General features: G+C 35.7%; 2 protein-coding genes across 3 annotated transcripts in view; one reads left to right on the forward strand and one right to left on the reverse strand.

Moving 5' to 3' along the window:
- LOC134539995 (protein singed wings 2) overlaps positions 1–24,913 on the reverse strand; it is a 209,951-nt gene that overhangs the window by 48,849 nt on the left and 136,189 nt on the right. The gene's annotated exons all lie outside the window — the stretch shown is intronic.
- Positions 1–24,913, forward strand: part of LOC134539993 (cytochrome P450 4C1-like) — a 34,677-nt gene that overhangs the window by 6,817 nt on the left and 2,947 nt on the right. The window contains exons 3-11 of one of the 2 annotated variants that reach the window (XM_063382404.1): positions 741–847; positions 1,218–1,308; positions 6,107–6,292; positions 7,824–7,893; positions 8,755–8,881; positions 10,255–10,333; positions 12,687–12,796; positions 15,188–15,256; positions 24,431–24,599. In XM_063382404.1, coding sequence (XP_063238474.1) covers positions 741–847; positions 1,218–1,308; positions 6,107–6,292; positions 7,824–7,893; positions 8,755–8,881; positions 10,255–10,333; positions 12,687–12,796; positions 15,188–15,256; positions 24,431–24,599 — 1,008 coding nt within the window. The remainder of the gene's footprint in view (positions 1–740; positions 848–1,217; positions 1,309–6,106; positions 6,293–7,823; positions 7,894–8,754; positions 8,882–10,254; positions 10,334–12,686; positions 12,797–15,187; positions 15,257–24,430; positions 24,600–24,913) is intronic. The other variant, XM_063382405.1, reaches the window with a different exon arrangement.

The raw sequence follows: 24,913 nt of genomic DNA on the forward strand, positions 1-24,913 counted from the left end.
TGAAAGCTTTTACAAAGATCCAGTTGAGGAAATTTTACATTGGAGCTAGCATAGGAGATAGCCTAATATTGATTTATAATTATTCCCTTTATCTGTAATGTTAATATATTTCTGTGAATCATAAGATGGTTTTTTAACTATGATTTTTTTTTAATATTCGGAACGCTGGATGGGAGGACGAATGGAATGTAGCAATGCGGTTACCCACGAGTTGGGGGCAGTGGCGTAACAATGAGGACGTTCACACGGGGTTCACACGGGGTTCACACGGGGAGGCAGAGGTGGACTTTGGTAGCGTCGCAGTCACTGACTGATCACAGCAGCCTATATCTAAACACACAAAAAAAAAGCTAACATAGGTACATAATCAGTGTAACAGCACACTGGATATTTCACCCCATTCCTGCATAATGAGCATTGCGTTAGAGTTCTATCTGTAGTCTTCCGTAGCGATACACGGATACATTATAAAGCTTTTTTTTCCATAGCTTTGCCTGTAGTTTAAGATGCAACATGTTAACAACATGGTATGACATTTATTAACTTCAACGCTTGTCGTAATTTATATTGAATTGTTACTTGGTTTTCTTTAAATTACTTCGCTTAGTTATCTACCTAAGGATATGTTGTATTGTGTGCTGCTCCAAGATAAGTTAAATTCTATAGTAATTCCAGTGAAAGAAACCGTGCACACATAATTTATATATTTTGTGATTTATGGCAATATTTTTTTCTTTCAGAACTATTGAACAAAATAAAAGAATTAGGCCAACAATATGGGCCTATTTTCCGTATGTGGTTGGGGTCTAGCCCGGAAGTCATTTTAACAAAATCAACACACTTTGAGGTATGTTGTCTTATACAAAATACTATATTAAATTAGTATTAATTAATTTTAAAAAATTAAAATGACATATTTAGACCTAGTTTAAAAAATAATAATTATGTTGCTAACATCAAAAAATTTTTTCAAAAAAAGCTAAGAAAGTTTATTCTGGAACACATTTTTGTAGTTATTTTATATTGTTTTCTTGAAACTCACCACTTTTCATTGTATTTTTTGTTAACTTTTTATTCTGTGGTAAAACGATATAAAAAAATAATTTTCAATGAGAATCATAACAAAGTATCTGTGACGATTTTTATATACGACAGTAGGAAATCTATATCTAAAATTGGCATTATAATTAAAATAATTTTGTGTGTGTGATTTACAGGAAATCATAAATAGTACAAAACACGTGGAGAAGTCAGATTTCTACAAGTTTCTGCATCCATGGCTGGGAACCGGCTTGGTTACAAGCTCAGGTGACTAAATAAATACCTATTTACTTAAATAAAAATTAGTACTTTATACTCTCTTATTGTATTTCTTTGAAACATCCTTGGTCACTGTGTGTAATTAAAAAAAAAACTATTTTGGCACAACCTACAGGCCGAGGTAGATTTAGTTATTTCTTCTAGAAATTTTCTTGTTACGTCTGAAACATTCTGTTAATTTCTGAAAAATTCTGTTAACTTGTGAAACATTCTGTTAACTTATGAAACATTATGTTAACTTATGAAACATTCTGTAAACTACTGAAACATTCTGTAAACTACTGAAACATTCTGTAAACTTCCTGGAACATTTTGATAATTTAATGTACTTAAGATCATATATTTCTCCAATATTCCAAATGGTAGATTATATATTTTCTTATGTTCCATGCAGCGAAAATATTTCTACATTTTTTAATATAATGCATCCAGCGTTGAATAAATAATAACCAATTTAATACTATGACTTTTAAGTGTAAACGTATCTTTAAATTGAAAACACTACATGTCATTCCTTGCACTAATAAGTGGCGGTAAGATTTTTTTTTGGACCAAGGTTTAGGATAATATTAAGAAGATTTACAATAAGTTTGAACGAATTCTATAGTGTTTGTACTAAGAAAGTTTTAAATATAGGGTGAAGACGCCTAATTTGGCGATACACCTGTGGTACTTTTTGAAAACAATGCAGTCATCTTAGATATACAACAGAAAGTTCCGGCAACAGATAGCGCAGCATGTCTACTTTGCCGCTTGGTACGCAACTTCGCAATTGTCTCTCAGTAGGAGCAGTACAAAACGGAAAGTGATTGCGGAGCATTTTAGTCAGTGTGACGCCTTGAATTATTACACGTTATTCATTTTAATTGTATATATCAAGTTTATCAATGCTAATGACATTGTCTTTAGTTTAACAAACTCACAGAAGCCTGAAGAAATACGTGGTACGTATTCCAACCAATAATTTTTGTTAGCAAACCTTTTATAACCTTACCAAATTAGCAAAAAAATAAGGATTTTGCATCGTCTTTACGAAAGCCTCGTGCAGAACTTATTTCAAATATGTAAATTAATTATTTAAATTTGAAACATGAGATTTATGATAACGTTTTAAGTTAGAGGTAATGTGTTTGCAGTATTTACGAGTACTTACATGCTCGTAGAAGTTATCACCAAAATTAAGTACCTCTATTTTTTATCACCAATTTAGGTACCAAATTGTATCACAAACTTAAGTAACCTTGTTTTAAACATTCAATAAATGCAATGATTATTTATTTTTCGAGCAGAACATAGAAACATTCAAATTTTTATTTACATTGTTATAGGCTAGACCTTCATCTGGAGAAGGATGGAGAAATCCGTATCAGATGGTGATGGTCACAAAAAAATTTACAGAAATTACAGTGCTCCTGATATTATCGAAGCTGCAAGACTGGTTCAGCAAGAAAACTTCAGTATTTACAAAGCTGCAAAAGAAAAAGACATCCCATGGAGTTCTTTAAAGAGATTCGTGTCGGACTATCGAGAACGTAATATGACCCCATTTACTGCCACTGGTTTGAAGAAAATGGGTAGGCCATTCGCACTAGATGTCGAACTTCAGCAAAAAGTGTTCAATTACATCATTAACATGCAGGAATTAGGGTTTGGGCTTACTGTTAATCAGGTGAAAGTAATTGCGTTTGACGTTGCAGAAGCTTCTGGCTGTGGACATTTCTTCAACAGAGAAAAGAAATGTGCTAGTAAGAAGTGGTGGATGAATTTTAAACAACGTTATGGCCTAACCTTGCCAGTCCCTGAAAACCTGTCAGCATACAGAGCATCTATGGCCAACCTTAAAATGGTGGATGACTATTTCGACAAACTGACAGATACCATGGCCAAACTAAACATTCAGCACAAACCAGAAGACCACGTGTGGAATGTTGATGAGACAGGGATAATGTATGTTGTGAAGCCTGGGAAAGTAGTGACAGAAATAGGAAAGTTGTTCATTTACAGAAGAAGCTATGGCGAACGTGGGGAAACTATGACACTTGTAGGCTGTGTATGTGCCAACGGGACTTGGATCCCTCCTTTTATTATCTTCAAATGTGTTCGCTGGAATTTGGATTTCAAGAAAGACTGTTTGCCAAACACTCGAGTGCATTTATCAGAGAAAGTTTGGATAACAAAGGAACTTTTTATAATTTGGTTCAAATTTTTCCTTGAGAGCACCACTGGTTCGCCAAAACCCATCCTCATGCTTATGGACTCACATGGGTCTCACATAACCCCTGATGTGATCGAGCTAGCACGTGCAAACGATGTGCATCTGTTAACGTTTCCATCCCACACAACACACATTCTCCAGCCTTTAGATGTTGGAGTCTACAAAGCATTGAAATGTGCTTGGCAAAAAGAGCTCTATCAATACATGAATGACCACCTGACGGAAAAACCAAACAAAACAAATTTCCATGAAATTTTCAAAGTCCCATTTGTGAAAGCTATGTCAACCAAAAATATCACAAATGCTTTTAGAAGTTGCGGCATTGTTCCTCTGAACAGAGATGCCATTCCAAAAGAAAAATTGGCCCCATCTCTTCTGACAGAACAGGCAGCATCAGACTCGACTCAATGCAATAGACCTATCGCTAGGGAACCAGTCTGCAGTATCATTTCTGATGTAAGTCTTTGTGAGCAGATTCAATCATCACCAGCTGATGTCATCCTCAAGGTGCCACCGCCTGGACCTAGGCCTACAAAAAAGAATTCAAGACCCTAATCAACCAAATCAGCCACGTTAATCACTAGCAGGCCTACGCCTGATCCAACTTTGAAGAAACCTCAACAATCTTCAGAAAAACTTTTGTCGACACAAAAAACTTTTAGTGCTTCATCAGCTGGACCATCAGGAACAGCAAATTCAGTATCAAATGATGAAGATTGGACTTGCGGGGCGTGTAGCCAGAGATTCTCTTCAGACATGATGAAGAAAAATGGGAAGAAATGGGTACAGTGCTCATTTTGTCTCATTCCATATCATGAACTCTGCCAAAGTGAACCAGTAACGAATCTTGTTTATATGTGTGACTTATGCACCAATGGTGATGATTGAGATGAGACTTAAGTAGAAATGTTTTCTCTCAATGTTAAGTTTAAGGATTTTTATATCATATATATTCTAATAGATATACTTATTAATGAATCACAACATAAATATTTGTAGGCTTGTAAATCCATTTTTTAAAACAAATTGTTATCTGATTTCTGCTGTGAAATGTGAATTTATGTTTGTTTATGTTTTTTTAATGATTTTTTTTGTTGTTTTATGTTTTCCATTGCATGGTATTGTTTTAATGATAGTGTATAAATTAGTACATTGTTATATTACATTATCAAGTAATATTTAATCAATATTTGTACCTTATTTCAGAATATCACCAAATAAGGGACGACCATCACCAAAATAGGTCCCTAATCACCAAATTAAGTAGCAACAACAAGTGTTTGGTATTTGCATCATAATTTTGTAAAACATAAAAGTAAGTAGAAAATATTCATACCAAATTGTAGGCAACACTTAAAGGTAAACTGAAACGCAGAAATGATTTGTCTCACTATTTCTGGGCACAGGAAATTTAATCAAATTTTCCAAATATCACCAAATTAGGCGACTTTACCCTATTATTTCACACTCTGTTTCTTCAACCCCTTGCAGTTATATTTCTCTTATCAAAAATTGGTTTAGCAAAAGGTTTAGATAATGTTTAGGATTTGTACATAAGTTATAATGGATTTTTTTAGTATACCACTATACGATTTCTCCCTCTTCTACCATTGTTATTTCTCGCCCTTGCAGTAATGATTGGTCGCATTAAATTTTATGGTATATAATATTTATAACGTTCAAAATGAGTAACGATTTCGATAGTGCACATGGTACAGCATTTATGAAAATATTCTTATATTTCAACCTCTTTTTTTCCAACCCGTTGCCTTATTGGTTTATCTTATTTGAAAAAACTTTGAGACAAAAGTATTTAATAATATTTAAGAGATTTTTCAACAAATTATAACATAGTTTATAGTTACAAAGTGTTCAGAACATTTTTGTCCTTTAACCCAGGGTTTTTCTACACTATTCAGCAATTACTGGTTTTAAAAAAAATTGTTTCAGACAAAAGTTTTGGATGATATTTATGAGGTTTAAAGACAATTCAAACGAATTTGATGGTGTGACTACTTTGGGAGTTGTTAATGTTGACAAACATATGTGGACTGTATCGAGATGTTTTTAACCGACGATGCAACATAAATTACACGACAGCATCAGCCCGCACCATTGCGACCTACCGACATCATTCCGATCGAAACGAAGACTGTTTTTTTTTTGTTTCTCACTTCAGGGATGCCACTCTCACGGTTTATGAACGCCAGCACTTGCAGTGTTCCAACACGGTGCCAACTGTAAAAAGCTATGGGGCGCGGGTGATTTGAACTGTGTTTACCACTTGGCCCGGTACGAGTGCCACAAAGTCAACTCACAACACAGTTCTATATATAGTACAAGAGTTCACACTAAGTACCAAACAGGAGTTGTGCAATTTTTTTTTCTCGAACCCCTGTTGTTTTAAAACCACTTGCAGTTATGGTTGGTCATATCAAATATTAATTTTAACAAACATTTTTTTTTTTTTTTTGGTGTTACTTCAGCCAACTTCTTGACACTAGTTTCACGTCTCTGAGCGACGGAACACTTCAAAATTACGCCGCGCGCGTCGACTGTTTCTGGTTCCAGGCCAGAAATGGCACTCCCACAGGAAGATGATCACCCCGGCCTTCCACCTGAGCATCCTGGACAGCTTCATAGAGGTGTTCGCCGACAACTGCGCCATCTTGGTCGACAAGCTGGCGCGCAGAGCAGGCGGCAGTGGCTTCGACATCTTCCCCTACATCACCCGCTGCACCCTGGACATCATCTGCGGTCAGTGAAACTTCTTCGTAGCCGGTAGGGTGAACAGAGGAGAGGGGGAAAAAAAAGTTACCAGAGTGTTCGTAAAAGTTATTTTTTTTTTAAATTTATTTATTAAATTTTTTTTCTGTAGATCCCATATGGAGGTAAGGACTCCTGGATATAGAACAAGTCAATTAATACAAACATATACCATATATACAAACATACTGTACAACCACAAAAACTAAATATTACAAAGTACTTTTACATTTCAAAAGAAATAAAGAGAGATTAAAAAAAAGAAAAGAACATGGGAACATAAAAAAGAACATGGGTACATAATAAATTGTATAAACTGAAGTCTAAAGCTCAGAGTGAAGAGTTAGTTTACAAAACTCAAAAAAAGTACCGGAACGAAAAAAAAAAAAAAATTGTAAAGCGAAACGGCCAGGAACAGAGTAGTCTAACGGCATTTCCATTTGACGCCATGTTTGATCTATTTGCAATTAAATGGCGTCATCGAGCTAATGTGTGTGCGGAGAGGGATTTTTTTCTGCGGATACGTCAATTGCTCATCACACACGTTATTCTGAAAACACGTAACACTTCTTTATGCTGAACCTTTAAAAACTTTATCTACTCAATATCCGGTAATAGTAACTACTGTTATAGCATTTAAATAAAACCTCTCGAATCGCGAAATTATGTATCATATTTTGTCTATCACGTTACATGCAAAATAAAAACAGATGGCTGCGACAGCGCTCTCTGCAGTGTCGTTAGCGAACTAACGTAAAGTTTCACCTTCAACGCGCGTGGCGGGCACATACCAATAATTTTTTTTTTTACATTGAAACTTGGTATATAAAATGTGAGCGAGTATTTCAACACTCGCCAAGTGATGTGTAAACATGTAGGCTAATCTCGGTAACGCACGAATTCATGTGTTCTCATGTCGCACATAGACTTAAAGAGTACGAAACTGAGACATGAAATTTAACGTGGGATAATTTGAAATAACGTCCATCGTGATAAATACACGCAAAGTATTCATTTTAGGGGGAAAATAAAATAAAAAAATATTTGTTCCCCCCCTTTTCAAAACCTAAATATAATTCTGTTTAATAAGATGATTCTATTAATTTCTCGGAGCCAGCCGAACAGAAGCAAAATAAATCATACCTACGGAAACATAACCTCTCATATAAATACATTTGAAATAAGTTTATGAATACAATTTATATGACTAATATTCACAATTAATAAATGTTTTTAATTATATTGACCAGTAATCAATATATATCACTAAAGTATAAGTTTTGAAAGAATATTGATAAGTTTTTTTTATTAATGTAGTTCTTTTTTATTCGTGTGAAAATTTTGTTGTATTCACTAATTTCTTTTCTTAAATCGCCTAAAGTACAACTAAAAAAAAAGTGAAGATCTATTACGCTAGAATGTCAGGGTTCATTACAAAAAGAAAAATGTTAGCAAAAAAAAATTGTTTGAATACAAAAACCTTTTATTGTGTTAATTGCCATAACGTTTTTGTTTGTTTTAGAAACAGCAATGGGCGTTCCCATTTTCGCCCAAGAAGATACAGATTCTGAATACGGCAGGATGGTGAACGAGTAAGTGCTGCAAACCCGCCATTTTGTGTTGTGTCTCTGTAATGGTGTCATGAAATGTACCTACTAAAAATTACCTTGGTTTGATAAACTACTATTCCACACCAATATTTTATTCTTATACCAGAAAAAAAAAAGAGATTTTTTAAAATATTCTCCTAAATTTTTTTTGGAACAATTTCCCCAGAATATTTTCAGCCAACATAATTTTTTTTTTTTTAAGTATACACAAGTTTCGAGAATGTGTATGTTTTATGGGAAGTCTGAACCAAGATTTTAACATATGCATATAAGGTGTTTGTCAAGATAGCGAATTTTGTTTTATACTACTTAAGTACTTAGAGATAAAGATAAGATAGCATATAACAAACGCAATTTTCCACCACGAGCCGGCGCAAGATGGTCTATTTTGGTTATATATATGATATAGGGCCTACATATATTATATTACCCTGATGAAACTGTTATTTTATATATTATATCAGTTTAATCAGGGTCAGCAAAGAAAGTTGCAGTTTGGTTTGTTTTCCTCTGTTTAGTTACAAACATTGCTTTATCTTATGGAAACCTATTTTTAAAAGTATAAATATCGTGTATCAAAATGGAATAATGTACCTTTACGACAATAAACTATTTTTTTAAACAGTACAGTAGTTTTAGAGTTTACTTTCAAACAAACTCACGCTGTTTAATCTTTATATCATTAGTAGGTATAATTTCCAATTGTTTATGATCAGCAGTTAAAATATTTGGTTTTAATATACAATGCGCGAATTACTGAATTTACAAATGTTGATTTAAAAAAAAACAGCGAGTCATTTTTCTAATTTATCATTCATTCGCCATTCCTTGTTTATGTTCTAGTGTCATTGAGCTAACTGTCTACAGAAGAGATCGGTTATGGCTGCATCCTGACTTCATATTTTACAACACGCCGGCTGGCCGAAGATACAAGAAGTCTCTTGGCATAACCAAAGGATTTACGAAAAAGGTATTCCATACAATCTCGTCTGAAATAGATTAATGATAGTATCATATCAGTCGTGCGTGTGAAATTTTACCAGTCGAATAGTTTCTAAATTATTATTTTTTTTATTAACAACATTATTTAATTAACCACTTCAGGGTTGTTAGCTCTGAGCCAATAACAGTTTTAAAGCATCTATTTTATTAGACTCATAACATTTGTTTGTGCATTTACTACCATTACTGGTTTTCCCTGTACGCCATATAGAGAAATCAAAAGAATGGACAAGAAAGTTGAATACATAAACACGCAGAAAAACAAGCCAAAAGTCAGCTGATGTCACGTTTGCGTACGCACAGACTGCACAGCGCAGAGAGCGACGTGAGAGTTGCAACGAGAACATAAAATACAGGGAAACAACAACCTTGGATAACACAGAGATGCACGGACGAAACCAGCGCCGAAACCAAACGCACGCTCTGGACAACACAACAACAACTACGACAGCACAGACGAGCACACACGACAAGACAGCTGCGAAGTTTCGGGAACTGGCGCGCATGCCGAAACGTCGCAGCTGTTTTCACGCTGGCACAGCAACAGCGCGATGCTACAGAAAAATATCGCGTTGTCGAGTGCACGCCGTCCGAACCCGCGCGACCACAAAAAAATCAAACGATCGCGTATAAAATAGTGATGGGGGTCATTTCCCAACGTTAAAAAAAAAACACTGAAACGGTAGGCTACTTTTGGTTCCAAATGTATCAAAATACAAAACATTTTACTTGAATTATGAGTAGTTTTTTTTTGACGTGACAACGTCTAATAAATCGATGAACGCCGGCTGCACGTACGAAAAATTGTCCCGTAACGCACATTGTCCCATTTCTCTGTGTCTCGTTACGCTCATTGTACACTTGCGCCGCATCTATCTCTCTTCCACGCGATTGGAACAACCATCGATTTGACTTTGAGGCACATTAAACTTGAAACACTCCCATTCGTTTCCTACTTTTCCTATCATCGTCCTATCCTTAACAGAATAACACAGATTTCAATTTTATTCATAAAAGTATGCAATCATTTCATCAATGTTTTGTTATGACGTTGTCACGTTAAACTATCGTCCGTAAACCGACTTTACAGACAACCAATTTTTTAAATCATATTCTCAAGGACTCACTTCGCATAAATTTGTGTCGCATGTTCAAGGAAACAGGTTGGGTTCCTACTATTTAGTGTACGGGGCGTCTGAGAACATATCCAATTGCTCGTAAGATTGATAAGAGACGCAGGTTGAAAGCGAGTGCTAATCCGCAGACACGGGAGCGTGTTGTGTGCGAATGCGAGGGTGAAACCTGACGACGTGTGTGTGTGTGTGTCTCGCTGTTCCCCAGGTGATCCAGGAACGTAAGGACGCGCTGTCCGGAGCAGTTAAGCCCAGCCACGAGTCTTCGGACGAGGACCGTTCGTTCGGTACGTTTCGCGTGCGGGAAGCCCACAACTCACGTAGTTTCGGTTCCCTACCACGTTCGCGCAACTTCAGATTTACCTCAAAAATTGAAATTTAAAAAAAAATCGAAGGGTTAGGTTAGGTTAGGTCAGGTCAGTCACAACATGCTTGTTTTCATTGGAAACTTCTGATTTAGCGGCTGAAGTGGCGTTGATACCAAAACGCAAAACTTCGGAAATCTTCGGAAATTCTTGCAGGGAACCGAAACTACGTGAGTTGTAGGCTTCCCTTTCGGCGTGCACGCTTGTCCACAGGATCTGTGGTGTTATAGAAGAGAGGGTCAAGTCAAAAACATCAAATTTTAAGAGAGGTGGAAGAAAGCCTAATATTATTTTCACGATCAAATATTTGTCGTTATATTATTAATTATTGATATCTTGTACAGGCAACACAAAACTACAAACCATATAAAGTGTCAAAAGGGCATATCCTTCAAATAATCCTTGACTTTCTTCCACCTCTCTTAAAAATTTGATGTTTTTGACTTAACCCTCCATAACACCACAGAACTATCACCACCCGAATGTTTTACGAAGACCAGAGGCCCATAAGTACCCAGGGATCTTCTGTGTTTTACAAATGTTCACTTGTAGGTACAATCACCTATGCTCAGTTTTAATTAATTTGCACACCAACTAGAAAATCATCTTGGAATGTAAACAATTAATTAACCTGTACATAGTACAATTAAGAAGAAATCATAACCGTGATTCACCGCAAACAAGCCACACTAGTCCTGCTAATCTGGACCTCGCTTGTCCGGTAGGATTTAAAAAATAATTATACCTAATATTGTACTATAAAAAAAGGAATTTTAATCACAAAGATGTTTTGTTAATCCTACATCAGCTTTAGGTTTAAAAAAAATTAGGTCTTCATGCACAGTAGTATCAAAATTATAAGTCCAATTTTTCAGAGGTATACGCAATGTATGGGCAAGTGAGGTAATGAGGGCTGGTGGAGGGGGGGGGGGGTGATATCCCCCTCTATACGAAATCCTCGGACGTCTTTAAAAACCTATTATTCTCCCCAAAAAGGGAATAATATAAAAAATGCACTGAATGAGTTATCCATTTTAGATTCTACACAGACCTGATTTCCATAATCCACAAATAACAATTTTTCCCCAGATGAATTCTTCTCTGAATGAAAGGTCTGCGCAAATATTTACTGTAATTTATACACAATGGACTTTACTAGCGGATCTAGGGGGGAGGGGGCCCGCAGACCACCAATTTTGATAGGGATAAGTTACAAAAATAAATAAGCTACAGGCTACTAAAAAATAAATGCTATACAACTAACAAGAGATATGCAGATATAGTTTTATGCCTACGACTTATGTTCCTGTGTACAAGATAATCCTTTAGTAGAACATGGTGTCTCTTTAGTAAGTGCCATTATTGTGTACACCCTAATGAATTGCGTTTTCTGTGCGTGCCTCAACAAAACTTGATGGCCCACAGGCTAGCTTGAGTATGGGTTGAAAGCGTAAGCAAATAAATGCAACATTCCTTTACAAATTGACAATGAATTTGATGGGTTTCCACTTAGTGTAAATTGCAGGCTTCAATTTGATTCACGATTCCAGTTTTAAAAAAAATCATTAAATACAGGTTTTTCAGGAACTGTGATAAAGTCTGTTTCGCATTTAAAAATAAACTATGTAATTAAATATAAGTTGTAAATGTCGTAATATTAAATGCATGCAGGAAATACAGTGTCAGCACTATAGAATTATAGTATTTGGTATCTGTAGTATTTGTTTTGGATGGTTTTAAGTGAACTTTATTTCTGTTAACGTAGTATTGGAAATTATTAGATGTTGTGAACTGCTAAATATAAAAAAATTGTACCAAAACTTCGATATCATTAAAAAATAGCTATTACACCTAAAATCTAAATAAGTTTATTTTTACTAATATAAGAACACATCGTTACAGTTTTATGGGGAATTTTCACTTTAAAACATAGGTGTATTAAAATTCTTTCTTATTTCCATTATCTGAGTCTGATTTTTTTTTTTTTGTGTTTGCAAATAAGTGTCATTCAACGTCAAACCATAATACCTTACTGCTTTACAAACACAAATTTTCAATGCCTTTTTGTTAGTATAAAACTGATTATGAGGTGAAAAGTTTAATAAACAATTTTTAGAATATTGTGTGGTTAACACTTATGACGTATACTTTACCGGAATAGGGTATACAAGAGTTGACAGTATTTCCCGTTAAAAAAAACATGGTAATATTTTATTTCAGTTAACAACCATGAATATCGATTAATAGTTTTTTTGTTTTTTTCATCCTCCACAAGGTTTAAGAAAGAAGAAGGCGTTCCTGGATCTTCTGCTGGAAGTTTCCGGGAAGGAAGGAAAACTGTCAGACGAAGAGATCAGAGAAGAAGTGGACACATTTATGTTTGCGGTGAGTGATGGTTAATGAAAAAAAATTGGTTGCGTGTACTTGTGTAGGCGCGTTAGAAGTTATACTTACTTGGCGCAAATATGCATGCAAATAATTAATAAAAATAAAATAACAATAGGAATATAGTGGTATTATAAAAAAATTGTTAAAGTTTAAATTCAATAAAATTTAAAAATAATTAAATAACTACTCAGTATTCAATATTAATATAAATACATGTATTGAATTAAATATTTAATTTAGTGAAATAATCGAGATTTTTTTAAAATTAATATTGAAAATCAATAAATAATCAGAATTTATATTATTTTTGTTAATTTTAATTATTTAATAAATAGTTATTATAATTTATCATGCAAATAAATGATACACACGGAAACATAACGTCATTTATATAGTCTTAAAAATACATTATAAAAACGTAGAAAGCACAATTTATATCACTAATGTTCACAATAAATTAATGTTTTTTTTAATTATATGGACCAGTATTCAATATAAATCACTATCGTATCAGATTTAAAAGGATATAATTTATTTTAATTTTCTGTGGCCTTTTTTTCATTCTGTGAAAATTTTGTTCCATCGTACACGCGCATCGTAAAAATTGACTCATTATTTTTCATTACACGCCTAAATAAGTTTAAATTAAAAAAAAGAAGATTTGTTTACTTCTTAGAAAGTGTTATTTTACAAGGGATATCGGGCGACCATAGAAACCATAAGAAATAAAATAAATTTAGTATTGCTGTGTTTGGTACATTATGACTATATAAATTAAAATTAAATAAAAACAAACAAATACAAGCTGAATAAACACATTTAGACATTGTGTTTATTTCGCATAGTTGATGTAATTTAGCTATAGAAAAAAAATGTTTTCATATTAAATCTTGTTCGCTCATTTACTATAGTATAAGTACCTACTGATTTGTTTGGTTTAAATAACTATAAAGAATTTTCGCTCATTGCGAGGCATATAGTAAGTCAAAGGAAAACAAAACACAAAAAAAAAAAAAAAAAAAAGAGCAAAATCTGCCGAGCAACATACGTCCGGAATCTAAACCCTGCAGAGTTGTGGGCACGAGCAGTGGCGAAATAATTTGAAATTGGCGGGCTTCAGGAGACTAAGCCCGCAATTGGCTGAGAGGACGCGCGGTCGCAGGCGAGTCGCGCGAGTACGTTTAGGACTATCCAAATGCAGTCCGGCGTACACCACCCTTCGTGGTATTGAAATCCCAGTTTTCAGGCATTCGCTGACTAAGCCGTGCGAAGGAAGAACTTCCTATTAAGAGCACATCTGTTGTAAAAGCGCCCTTGGTAAATTCACGCTGCTACTGATTCAATTTTTTTTTTAAATGTCCCATCCCGTACACTATTTAAATTATCGGCAATCTCCGAGAATGATAAGCCTGACGTGATACAGATAACAGTGGCGGATCCAGGATTTTGGTTTGGGAGGGGCTTGATCCAGCTGAGGCTAGGCTCTATCAAGGCAAACACTAAAACAATAGTGGACCCAGATGCTTTTGGAAGGGGCTTGAGCCCCTTAGCCCCTCAGCCCCTCTGGATCCGCTACTGATAGCTAATTATATTATCTGTAACCACGGACACCTTACTGCTAAAAGATTCACCACACACTGCGCTCATCTTCCAAAGCTAAAAATTTAAACAAAATTTAAACAACTAACCATCCGTCGCGTTGTGGACTACAGGTACAGAAGACTGTTGGTTGCTCGTGAAATTGACCAGCTCTATAAAGACTTCTTCCGACGGGGCGTTCGAACGCCACCCCGCTGCGATTGCAGAGTCCCCTCAGCCAATGGCGTGCCTAGCCTCCTGAAGCTCGCCAAGTTCAAATTATCGTGCGCACACGTTCACTCCTGTAACCATTGCAGGGTTCCGTTTTCTGTGACGCATGTTCACTAAAACCAAAGTTACTTGTTTCGGCAATCCCCATCGCCCATTAAATTTATGCCCCGCAATTTATGAACTTCCTGAATATATTTACTCATTAATTTTTAAAAAAAATAATGTTTAAAAATTTTATATCACACGCACAAATGAGATTTGAATTTTGCGTGACTATCTCTCACAAAAAAAGGGGGGGGGGGGGGACAATCCAAAGTGGAGCTTGTACAATGATAACATAATTTATGTAGCAAAGTAAATATATATTATATTTATTTTAATGTTTATATAAAACAAATATTTTCATAATGTCTAGAACTTCACGTTGCTTTCGTATCTATCAATGTTAATAAAATTTTTTTATTAAAACCCCTTATGCTCACAGCAGCGATGAATGTGAGGTCATCGAACATTAATTATGTTTAAGATTTAAAACAATTATTAATGATATGAAATGCATCTCTTTTTGTTTGCTTCCAGGGTCACGACACAACTGCCACCAGCACGGCATGGGTTCTCTTCATGCTGGGACATCATCCTGAGATCCAGGTGACCAGACATGCTCTCTCCTCTCTCGCGACCGGACGATGTGATAAACCGCGGTTATCGGTAAAGCTGTGCAACCATTTTTCCTCCTTAATTGGAAGAGGGGTTGCGTCCCCGACTCACTCTGGGCGCGAAGGGAAAAAATAAATATTAAAACCAGGCATAAAAAAAGCTAAACAATATAAATTCCCCACACCACTGCCCAGGGGTCAGGCCAAAAAATTTAAAGGATATAATAGCAGAGGAACCATTAAACAAACAAGAGGCAAGACTTTGGACGTATGTTATTAAAAAATAGAAATTTGCAAAAATAATTTTTACTATACATAACCATACAAGCTTAGTTACAAAAGCTGACGTTAATAATGGCAGCATCTTATCCCCATTTGCGATACTAACAATAACCTTTAAAAAATCGTAAAAATATAAATACTGATAACAACAAGTATAAAAATATATAAGGGCGTGAGGCGTGGCCACTATAAAATATCAAAATTTACTGACTGCCCTAATACCAAAAATCAAACAAGACAATCAATATAAATATATAAAAAAACTACAAAAATAATACTGAAGTACAAACAAATTATTTAAATAAAGTTCTTAAACTCTCAATCAACGGTTTAGTCTTTCTTCAGATGTTCGTTGCTAAAGACTTGCCAAAAAAACAAAGTTAATATCCTAGGCGTGCGCTGGCTTCCTGACCTTCCTCACCAACTCCAGAGTCTAATGCCACGCCGGGCCATAGGTACGAATTCACAAAGGCGTGAATGATGACCAAAAAAAAATTATCTTATTTTTAAGGGAAATGTAGCAAAAACTCTTCACGTAACATAACCATGTTACCACAGAAGTATTTATCATCAGCTTCAAACAAAGTCTTACTTCTTTATTAACTTGCCAATGATTTTATAAAAACGTAGAATGGCCGCACCAACCAACATCAGGCCGCGCATGTAGTCCAATACCGATCGCATACATTTAATAATACTGCACAAGCTGATATATTAGCTAAATGCCAACTTTACGTATGCAAATTCCGATGACAAAGTCTCAAAAACAAATTGCAAAATGTTCGTTTCTTCCAAACTTATACTTTTATTGCAACTACAGGCAAACGGGCGACCTTTTTTAAAAAAATCCCACACTGGAACAACGTGTGAAAACAAATGGGCCTCTTCACCAAACTGGCTAATAAAAGTTCCGTCCAAATAAAATTTAGTATGGGAAAATACACAGTTCACTAGGTTTGCCAAAAACCACTGCAGTACCACGAGGGTAAAAATCAAAATTGCGGCCTCTCTTTACCTTGATAAGTTCAGTATCACAGGGCAATCCATTGCCCTGTCACCCAGCGTGGAGCCTCCAGCCCAATACTCTTCGTGGCCCGTTGCCGTCCGGCACACCAGTCCGCGCCGTCACATGGCTCTGTCCTCGACGGTCGCTCGGCACACTCTCCTTCGCCGGCCCAGCTGATTTTTTCTTCCCGGCAAGCCGAATGTCTGACGTCATCAGCCAACCGCCGGGCGCTCACCAAGTGGTATTTACGTGAAACACAATCGATATTCTTAAACTCATAATCGATAGCTACCAAACGGCGTATAACTAATTAACAGAAACAAATATAATTAAAAAAATTTACAGATAAATTAACATTAATTAAAAAAGCGTAAAAATACGTGAAATAAAAAACTAAATAAAACTAGAGACCAGCAACAAAAATAAATTACAAGTAAAAATGTGGCCCTGCCGGCCACAACCTCCGCCTTGAACAAAAAAAAAATTTAAACAGCAAAGAAAATTTTAAAAATAACCACAACTACAAATTATATAAAAAAAAACATACCAGAGTAAGTTCCAAATAAAATAAAAATAAAAATATTTAGCCATATTCACCCTAAAAGGGTCATCCACATTCATTTTAGGAACTCCGCCTTACAAACATTTTCAAATGACTAACATGGGCCTTTTTTACCTTATTATTTCTTTCAACTTCTTCCAACAAGACAGTAACCGGCCCTAAAATCTTTACAATCTTATACGGTCCATCATACTTATTCTCTAACTTAGAGCTCTGATACCCTACTTTGTCACTCAAAACAAATTGCCTGCATAGCACTTCATCACCAATTTTAAATACATTATCCACTCGCCCCTTATTATAAAACTTACTCATTTTCTTTCTAACCTTTTGCAGATTTTCGGCTGCTTCTTCCCACATTTTTTCCAACAAACGGGGGCTTCGGGTTTCCAAAAGGGCTGGACGCAAACCCCAACAATTTAGTAAAGGATGGGGTACATTTCTTCCCAAAAAAATTTCCGATGGTGTGAATTTAGTACCACTGTGTATGGTCATGTTAAAAGCTAAATTTAATACGTGGATAACACTGTCCCACTTCCGTTGGTTACGTTGATGAAAAATCGTGAGGGCCACTTTGACATTTTTATTCACCCTTTCAACCAAATTAGGGTTGGGATAATAGGGGCTGGTAGTAATATGTTTTATACCCCAATCTAAACACATCACTTCAAAACACTTACTCTTAAAATATGTAGCATTATCTGATACTACTTGCTCCGGGCTACCAAACAAACCCCACACTTTAGTTTCTAAAGCCTTAATAATATTCTCGCTTTTCATATTACGCAAAGGCAAAAAAAAACAAAATTTAGAAAAACCATCTACCGCTATAAGTAAGCAATTATTCCCCCCTAATGATCTAGGTAGGGGCCCAAAAATGTCCAAATAAACCCTTTCCCAAGGTCTAGTCAGAGCTTCAACAGAGTATTTACCTATCTTACTATGTCTAGATTGCTTAGCGCGCTGGCAATCTTCACAGCTTAAAACATGATCTTTTACGTCTTTTTTCAAACCTGGCCAAAAAAATTCTTTAGAGATTTTATCTATAGTTTTTTCGATTCCGCCATGCGCGCCTATATTAGAATCATGGTAATACCGCATTATCATTTTCCTTACCCCCTTAGGAACAAAAACTTTATGTTCTCCATCTTTCATCCAACACAAATGCCCGTCTTTCATTCCTAAGTCTATAGTAGTATCCTGTCCCAAACGCGTTATTAAATCTTTAGTCTCAGGATCCTCTTTTTGTATTTCGCGCAAATCAATAAATCCTTGAGGGAATTCCCTCAGGATGTTACATTCTTCCTTGTCTTCAGTTCTCATTTCGTCTTTACACTGAAACTCATGTTCATCAAACATGCGCGATAAGGCATCGGCCACTACATTATCCTGTCCTTTCATATGTTTGAGGTCAAAACGAAAACGCGTCAACCGCATGATCCACCGCCCTATTTTCCCTAGTTGCCGCGGGTGGGAAAAAAGCCATGTCAAAGCCTGGTTGTCAGTCCATAATTCAAATTTCTCATGTTCAAGAAAACTCTCAAATCTCTCCAACGCAAATATGCACGCTAATGCTTCCTTCTCATATACACTGTATTTTAACTCGTGCTTATTTAGGGATTTACTAGCATACATAACCGGTTTTAAACCTCCCTCACGTTCTTGCAACAAAACCGCCCCCAGACCTACTCCCGAAGCGTCCACTTGCACAATAAATTTTTGCTCAAAATCCGGAAGTATTAAAATGGGGGGTTGAGCTATGGCTTTCTTTAAATTCCTAAAGGCCTGTTCTTCCTCTTCCCCCCATACAAACTTAACATCTTTCCTTTTCAAATTATTTAAAGGCGCGCATAGGTTAGCGTAATTCGGTATAAAACGGGAAAAATAACCAAGCATTCCTAAAAAGCGCATCACTCCCTTAACATTACGGGGGGCCGGGAAATTAACTATGGGGTTTATCTTATCTTGGTCCATGACCAATTCACCTTCTCGGATTATGTATCCTAAAAATTTTATCTCGCTACGGGCCCAAACTATTTTTTCCGGATTTACGGTAAAGCCGGCTCCCTTTAGTTTCTCAAGTACTTTTCTTATATGTTCTATATGTTCTTCAAAACTATTTGAAAAAACACAAATATCATCCAAGAAACTTATTACAAATTTATACTGATATTCTTGTAATATGTGCCCTAAAATTCGTGACAAACATTGGGCCCCAAAATTCACCCCAAAAGGCACTCTAGTCCATTCAAAGTGCCCCCAAGGAGTGACAAACCCGGTAAATTTCTGACTACTTGCTTCTAATTCACATTGATGAAACGCCGAGTTCAAATCAAGCACCGTAAAAAACTTGGCTTTTCCCAAATATTGCAAAACAATTTCAACTTTAGGCATGGGAAACGGATCTATTTTTACCCTGTCATTAAGGAGGCGATAGTCAAGGACCAAACGATATTTGCCCTTATTTTTCTTATCTACTAAAAAGGCAGGTGAGGCAAAATTGGATTTAGAAGGGACTATTACCTTATAATCAAGTAAATCATTAATAATTTCTCGAAAGGCTTTCATTTTAGGCGGGGCACATTGATACGGCACACATTTAATAGGGGTTTCATCTACCAGCACGATCTTGTATGGCATTAGCGTACATTTGCCAATTTTAGTAGTGATAACATCCTTATATTCCTCGCTTAATTGCTGTATCTGCAATTTTTCCTTCTCACCCAACCTTTGCTCTAACCCTTCGATACCACCACAAACCACCTTTCTTTTTTTTTTATTCTCCCACAATTTTATCTTAATTTTATCATTAAAATCGAACCTCATTACTTTCTCGCCGCACACTATTATAGCCTTACTATCATTTAAAAAATCCATTCCCAAAACTACTTCATGGATCAAATCGGGCATTACCCAGAATTCACGTGTCCAAGATAAATGTTCCAATTTAAAATGTAAAAATACTTTTACCTTTACCTGAACCTTTTGCCCGTCCGCCATGGCCACATTAATGCCTTGACTACTTACGATCTTAGTTTTCAAAAATTTATGATCGCGCACCAAATTACTCAAAAATTTCTGCTGGATGAAACTACAACTAGCCCCCGTATCAAGTAAAGCTTCTATCTCACGATCATACAACCAAACTTTGACACATAAACCTCTTTTTGCCTGAATGACCGCCAAACTATGCTTATTGTTAAATCGATATTTCTTAACTTCCTTACGGAAATTACATTTCCCGCTATTATGACCATCTTTATTACAAAAACCACAAACTAATTTTTTCTTGCGATTACATTTTTTTATCAAATGGTCCATGCTGCCACACCTAAAACATGTCTTGTGTCTTTCCTGCTCCGGTTTCTTTTTAAAGCAAAATTTTTCTAAATGACCATATTTGCCACAAAAACCACAAACAAATTTATTAACCTCCGAAACCGAGCAATCCTTAGCAAAATGCCCTACCTTATTACACTTAAAACAAGTCTTATCAATTTTTTCATTACCCGGCGTTTTAAAACAAACCGGTTTAAAATTGATTTTGCCTTTACACTTATCAAATTCACATTTAGCGTAAAAAATATTATCTACCTGGATAGCCCAAGTGTTGAGTTCCTCCACACTATTAGGTCTGCCAATAAATGCGCATTCGTGTCTGATGGCAGGATTTAGATTTTCCAAAATAATAGCTACAAAACGGTGATCATCTAACTGCAGACCAAATACATTAACGTGATTTCTAATATCCTGTATAAATTCTAAGGTGCTTTCATTTTCCCGTTGAAAACGGAAAATCAATTCCTTAATTAGATCGTCCTTCACCCTCTTAGGGCACAAATATTCCCACAAATTCTCTTTCACTACCGACCATCCAACAGACTTATTTATACCTGACGTAATCACATCTCTAGCGATCCCGCTACATTTAGTCGAAATACACCTTAACAATTCTTGCTCATTTTGTAAACAACAATTAGTTTTCAAACTATCTACCCCCAAGCAAAACTTTATTAAATCTCTTGGCCCACCGGAACATAAAGATGGCAACCTATCCAGTTCTTTGAAAAGTAATTTACTTTGCATAGCAGTATTCAATGAATTTACTTGGCTGATCTCCGAATTCTCCACATTTTCCTCAACAGGTTTTTTCCTCCCTTCTTTAATGTGGGTACTTAATTTCCTGCGTAAGGTATCAATGTCATCCTCCAGACCACTCTCTACTCCCGCTGCTTGCAAATTAGCGTAAACCTGTTCTTTGGGAAGTTTATAAATCCAAGAAACTGCCATTATTAAAAAAATCAAAAAAGTCAGCAAAATCGCAAAAGTCCAAAGTCTCTGCCAAGCAGAGTGGCGCAGGTTGCAACCATTTTTCCTCCTTAATTGGAAGAGGGGTTGCGTCCCCGACTCACTCTGGGCGCGAAGGGAAAAAATAAATATTAAAACCAGGCATAAAAAAAGCTAAACAATATAAATTCCCCACACCACTGCCCAGGGGTCAGGCCAAAAAATTTAAAGGATATAATAGCAGAGGAACCATTAAACAAACAAGAGGCAAGACTTTGGACGTATGTTATTAAAAAATAGAAATTTGCAAAAATAATTTTTACTATACATAACCATACAAGCTTAGTTACAAAAGCTGACGTTAATAATGGCAGCATCTTATCCCCATTTGCGATACTAACAATAACCTTTAAAAAATCGTAAAAATATAAATACTGATAACAACAAGTATAAAAATATATAAGGGCGTGAGGCGTGGCCACTATAAAATATCAAAATTTACTGACTGCCCTAATACCAAAAATCAAACAAGACAATCAATATAAATATATAAAAAAACTACAAAAATAATACTGAAGTACAAACAAATTATTTAAATAAAGTTCTTAAACTCTCAATCAACGGTTTAGTCTTTCTTCAGATGTTCGTTGCTAAAGACTTGCCAAAAAAACAAAGTTAATATCCTAGGCGTGCGCTGGCTTCCTGACCTTCCTCACCAACTCCAGAGTCTAATGCCACGCCGGGCCATAGGTACGAATTCACAAAGGCGTGAATGATGACCAAAAAAAAATTATCTTATTTTTAAGGGAAATGTAGCAAAAACTCTTCACGTAACATAACCATGTTACCACAGAAGTATTTATCATCAGCTTCAAACAAAGTCTTACTTCTTTATTAACTTGCCAATGATTTTATAAAAACGTAGAATGGCCGCACCAACCAACATCAGGCCGCGCATGTAGTCCAATACCGATCGCATACATTTAATAATACTGCACAAGCTGATATATTAGCTAAATGCCAACTTTACGTATGCAAATTCCGATGACAAAGTCTCAAAAACAAATTGCAAAATGTTCGTTTCTTCCAAACTTATACTTTTATTGCAACTACAGGCAAACGGGCGACCTTTTTTAAAAAAATCCCACACTGGAACAACGTGTGAAAACAAATGGGCCTCTTCACCAAACTGGCTAATAAAAGTTCCGTCCAAATAAAATTTAGTATGGGAAAATACACAGTTCACTAGGTTTGCCAAAAACCACTGCAGTACCACGAGGGTAAAAATCAAAATTGCGGCCTCTCTTTACCTTGATAAGTTCAGTATCACAGGGCAATCCATTGCCCTGTCACCCAGCGTGGAGCCTCCAGCCCAATACTCTTCGTGGCCCGTTGCCGTCCGGCACACCAGTCCGCGCCGTCACATGGCTCTGTCCTCGACGGTCGCTCGGCACACTCTCCTTCGCCGGCCCAGCTGATTTTTTCTTCCCGGCAAGCCGAATGTCTGACGTCATCAGCCAACCGCCGGGCGCTCACCAAGTGGTATTTACGTGAAACACAATCGATATTCTTAAACTCATAATCGATAGCTACCAAACGGCGTATAACTAATTAACAGAAACAAATATAATTAAAAAAATTTACAGATAAATTAACATTAATTAAAAAAGCGTAAAAATACGTGAAATAAAAAACTAAATAAAACTAGAGACCAGCAACAAAAATAAATTACAAGTAAAAATGTGGCCCTGCCGGCCACAGCTGAACAGCCCCCTCTTATCTCGAAAGATAGTAACCGCGTTACCCCTTCTCTTAATATTCGATTCCCCCCCCCCCCTTCCGGATAAACAAATGGACTCATATCAACGACGGTATCACACGACACTGTAAAATAAATTTTTTGTACTTTTTTTTAAAAGGAAGATCCTTGTAACACCCAGTTGCCAACGAAGGGTTTTTAGCTTTGTAAAAATTGCCAACAGCACGAAGCTCTGTTCTTGTAAATTTACAAGTGATGTCATTGGCAACTACTGAGTTTACAAGGACTATCTTTGTAAGTACAACAGATTTTTTTTTCAGTGTATGAAACTTGATAAGCAGTTTTGAAGTAATTGCATTCATTAGAACGTTCATTAATTTATAAAGATGCTGGAAGAATCCAGTGAAAAGCAGACTGAATATCGTCTCATTCGGGAATCTCAACAGTGTGACGAATAATTTTTTTTTTCCTAGCCAATCACATCAGACAAATCTGTACATCAGCGTGGAAAAATTCACTGACACGACAGACATTATAACTGACATCGCATCGCGGGCATGACTTCACTGAATCGCAAAACAAAACTTATTTGATTCTCTAAAGTTTTTCCAAAAATTATGATAAAGAGTACAAACAGTGTAAAACTGCAATGGCTTATGTCCAAAAAAACTCCATTAAAACAAAATTCCCCATAGCATGAATTATTTAAAGAACGTAAGAATACAAATATTTTTCCAATTTTGACGACCAAAACGAACTAAATTTATTTATTATGATAATCTTTAAAACAATTTTTATGTTTAAATTTGAAGAGCTATAATAAAATTATGACATGAATACTAATAAATATTAAATTTTGATAACAAAACAAATTAGATTTTATATTATAAGAGTTTTAAAATATTTTTGATTAATTTTATTTCCAGTGAAAGCTCTTGTTTGTAACTATATTATAATTTAATTTTTAACACACCTATTATTAAGCTATTGTGTTTTCTTTTCATACTGAAAGTATAATATATTATATTATAATATGAAATCCTTAAGCTAATCTGAGATATAACAGAGCAGTAATATTGATTTCACTCAGATTACTCAGATACGATAACAATTATCATAATTTTAATTGGTTAAATATTATTATGATCATTTATATTGTTAAACCTTTTTCATAACAAACTACCAATGTTTCATCATTAGAACTGTATAATTTGAGACTTGCAATGAATACCGAATCTCTCTTTTTTTTTTTTTTTTTTTTTGTTTCCAGGAAAAGGTTTACGCAGAACAGGCAGAAATATTCCAGGATTCCAAGAGGTCTCCAACTATGAAAGATCTTCACGAGATGAAGTACTTCGACAGAGTTATTAAGGAGACCCTCAGAGTGTATCCCACAGTTCCGTTCATTCAGAGGATTCTGGGCGAAGACGTACGCATAGGTATGCCATTAACACCAGCAGACCCAAAATAAAAATAAAAACACGTGAGCGAGTCTCTCATTACTTGCCAGATATGTGCCACATCCAACCTCGTTTAACGAGCAAATTCATGTGTTCTCATGCTGCAAATAAACTTACAATACGAAACTCGGACACTAAATTTAACGCAGAATTGTTTAGAATAATGCTGAGCTTGACACATATAAGAAAATTGTGTTTTCAATGACATTTACTGATGTGAATTACACGTAATTTTCGTAACCGCCGCTAGAATTCGCTGCCGGGGCAGCTACGTCGACTATCAAATCATTTGA

The sequence above is a fragment of the Bacillus rossius genome, chromosome 16 (genome assembly GCF_032445375.1).
Source record: "Bacillus rossius redtenbacheri isolate Brsri chromosome 16, Brsri_v3, whole genome shotgun sequence".
In the NCBI taxonomy this organism is placed as follows: Eukaryota; Metazoa; Arthropoda; class Insecta; order Phasmatodea; family Bacillidae; genus Bacillus; species Bacillus rossius.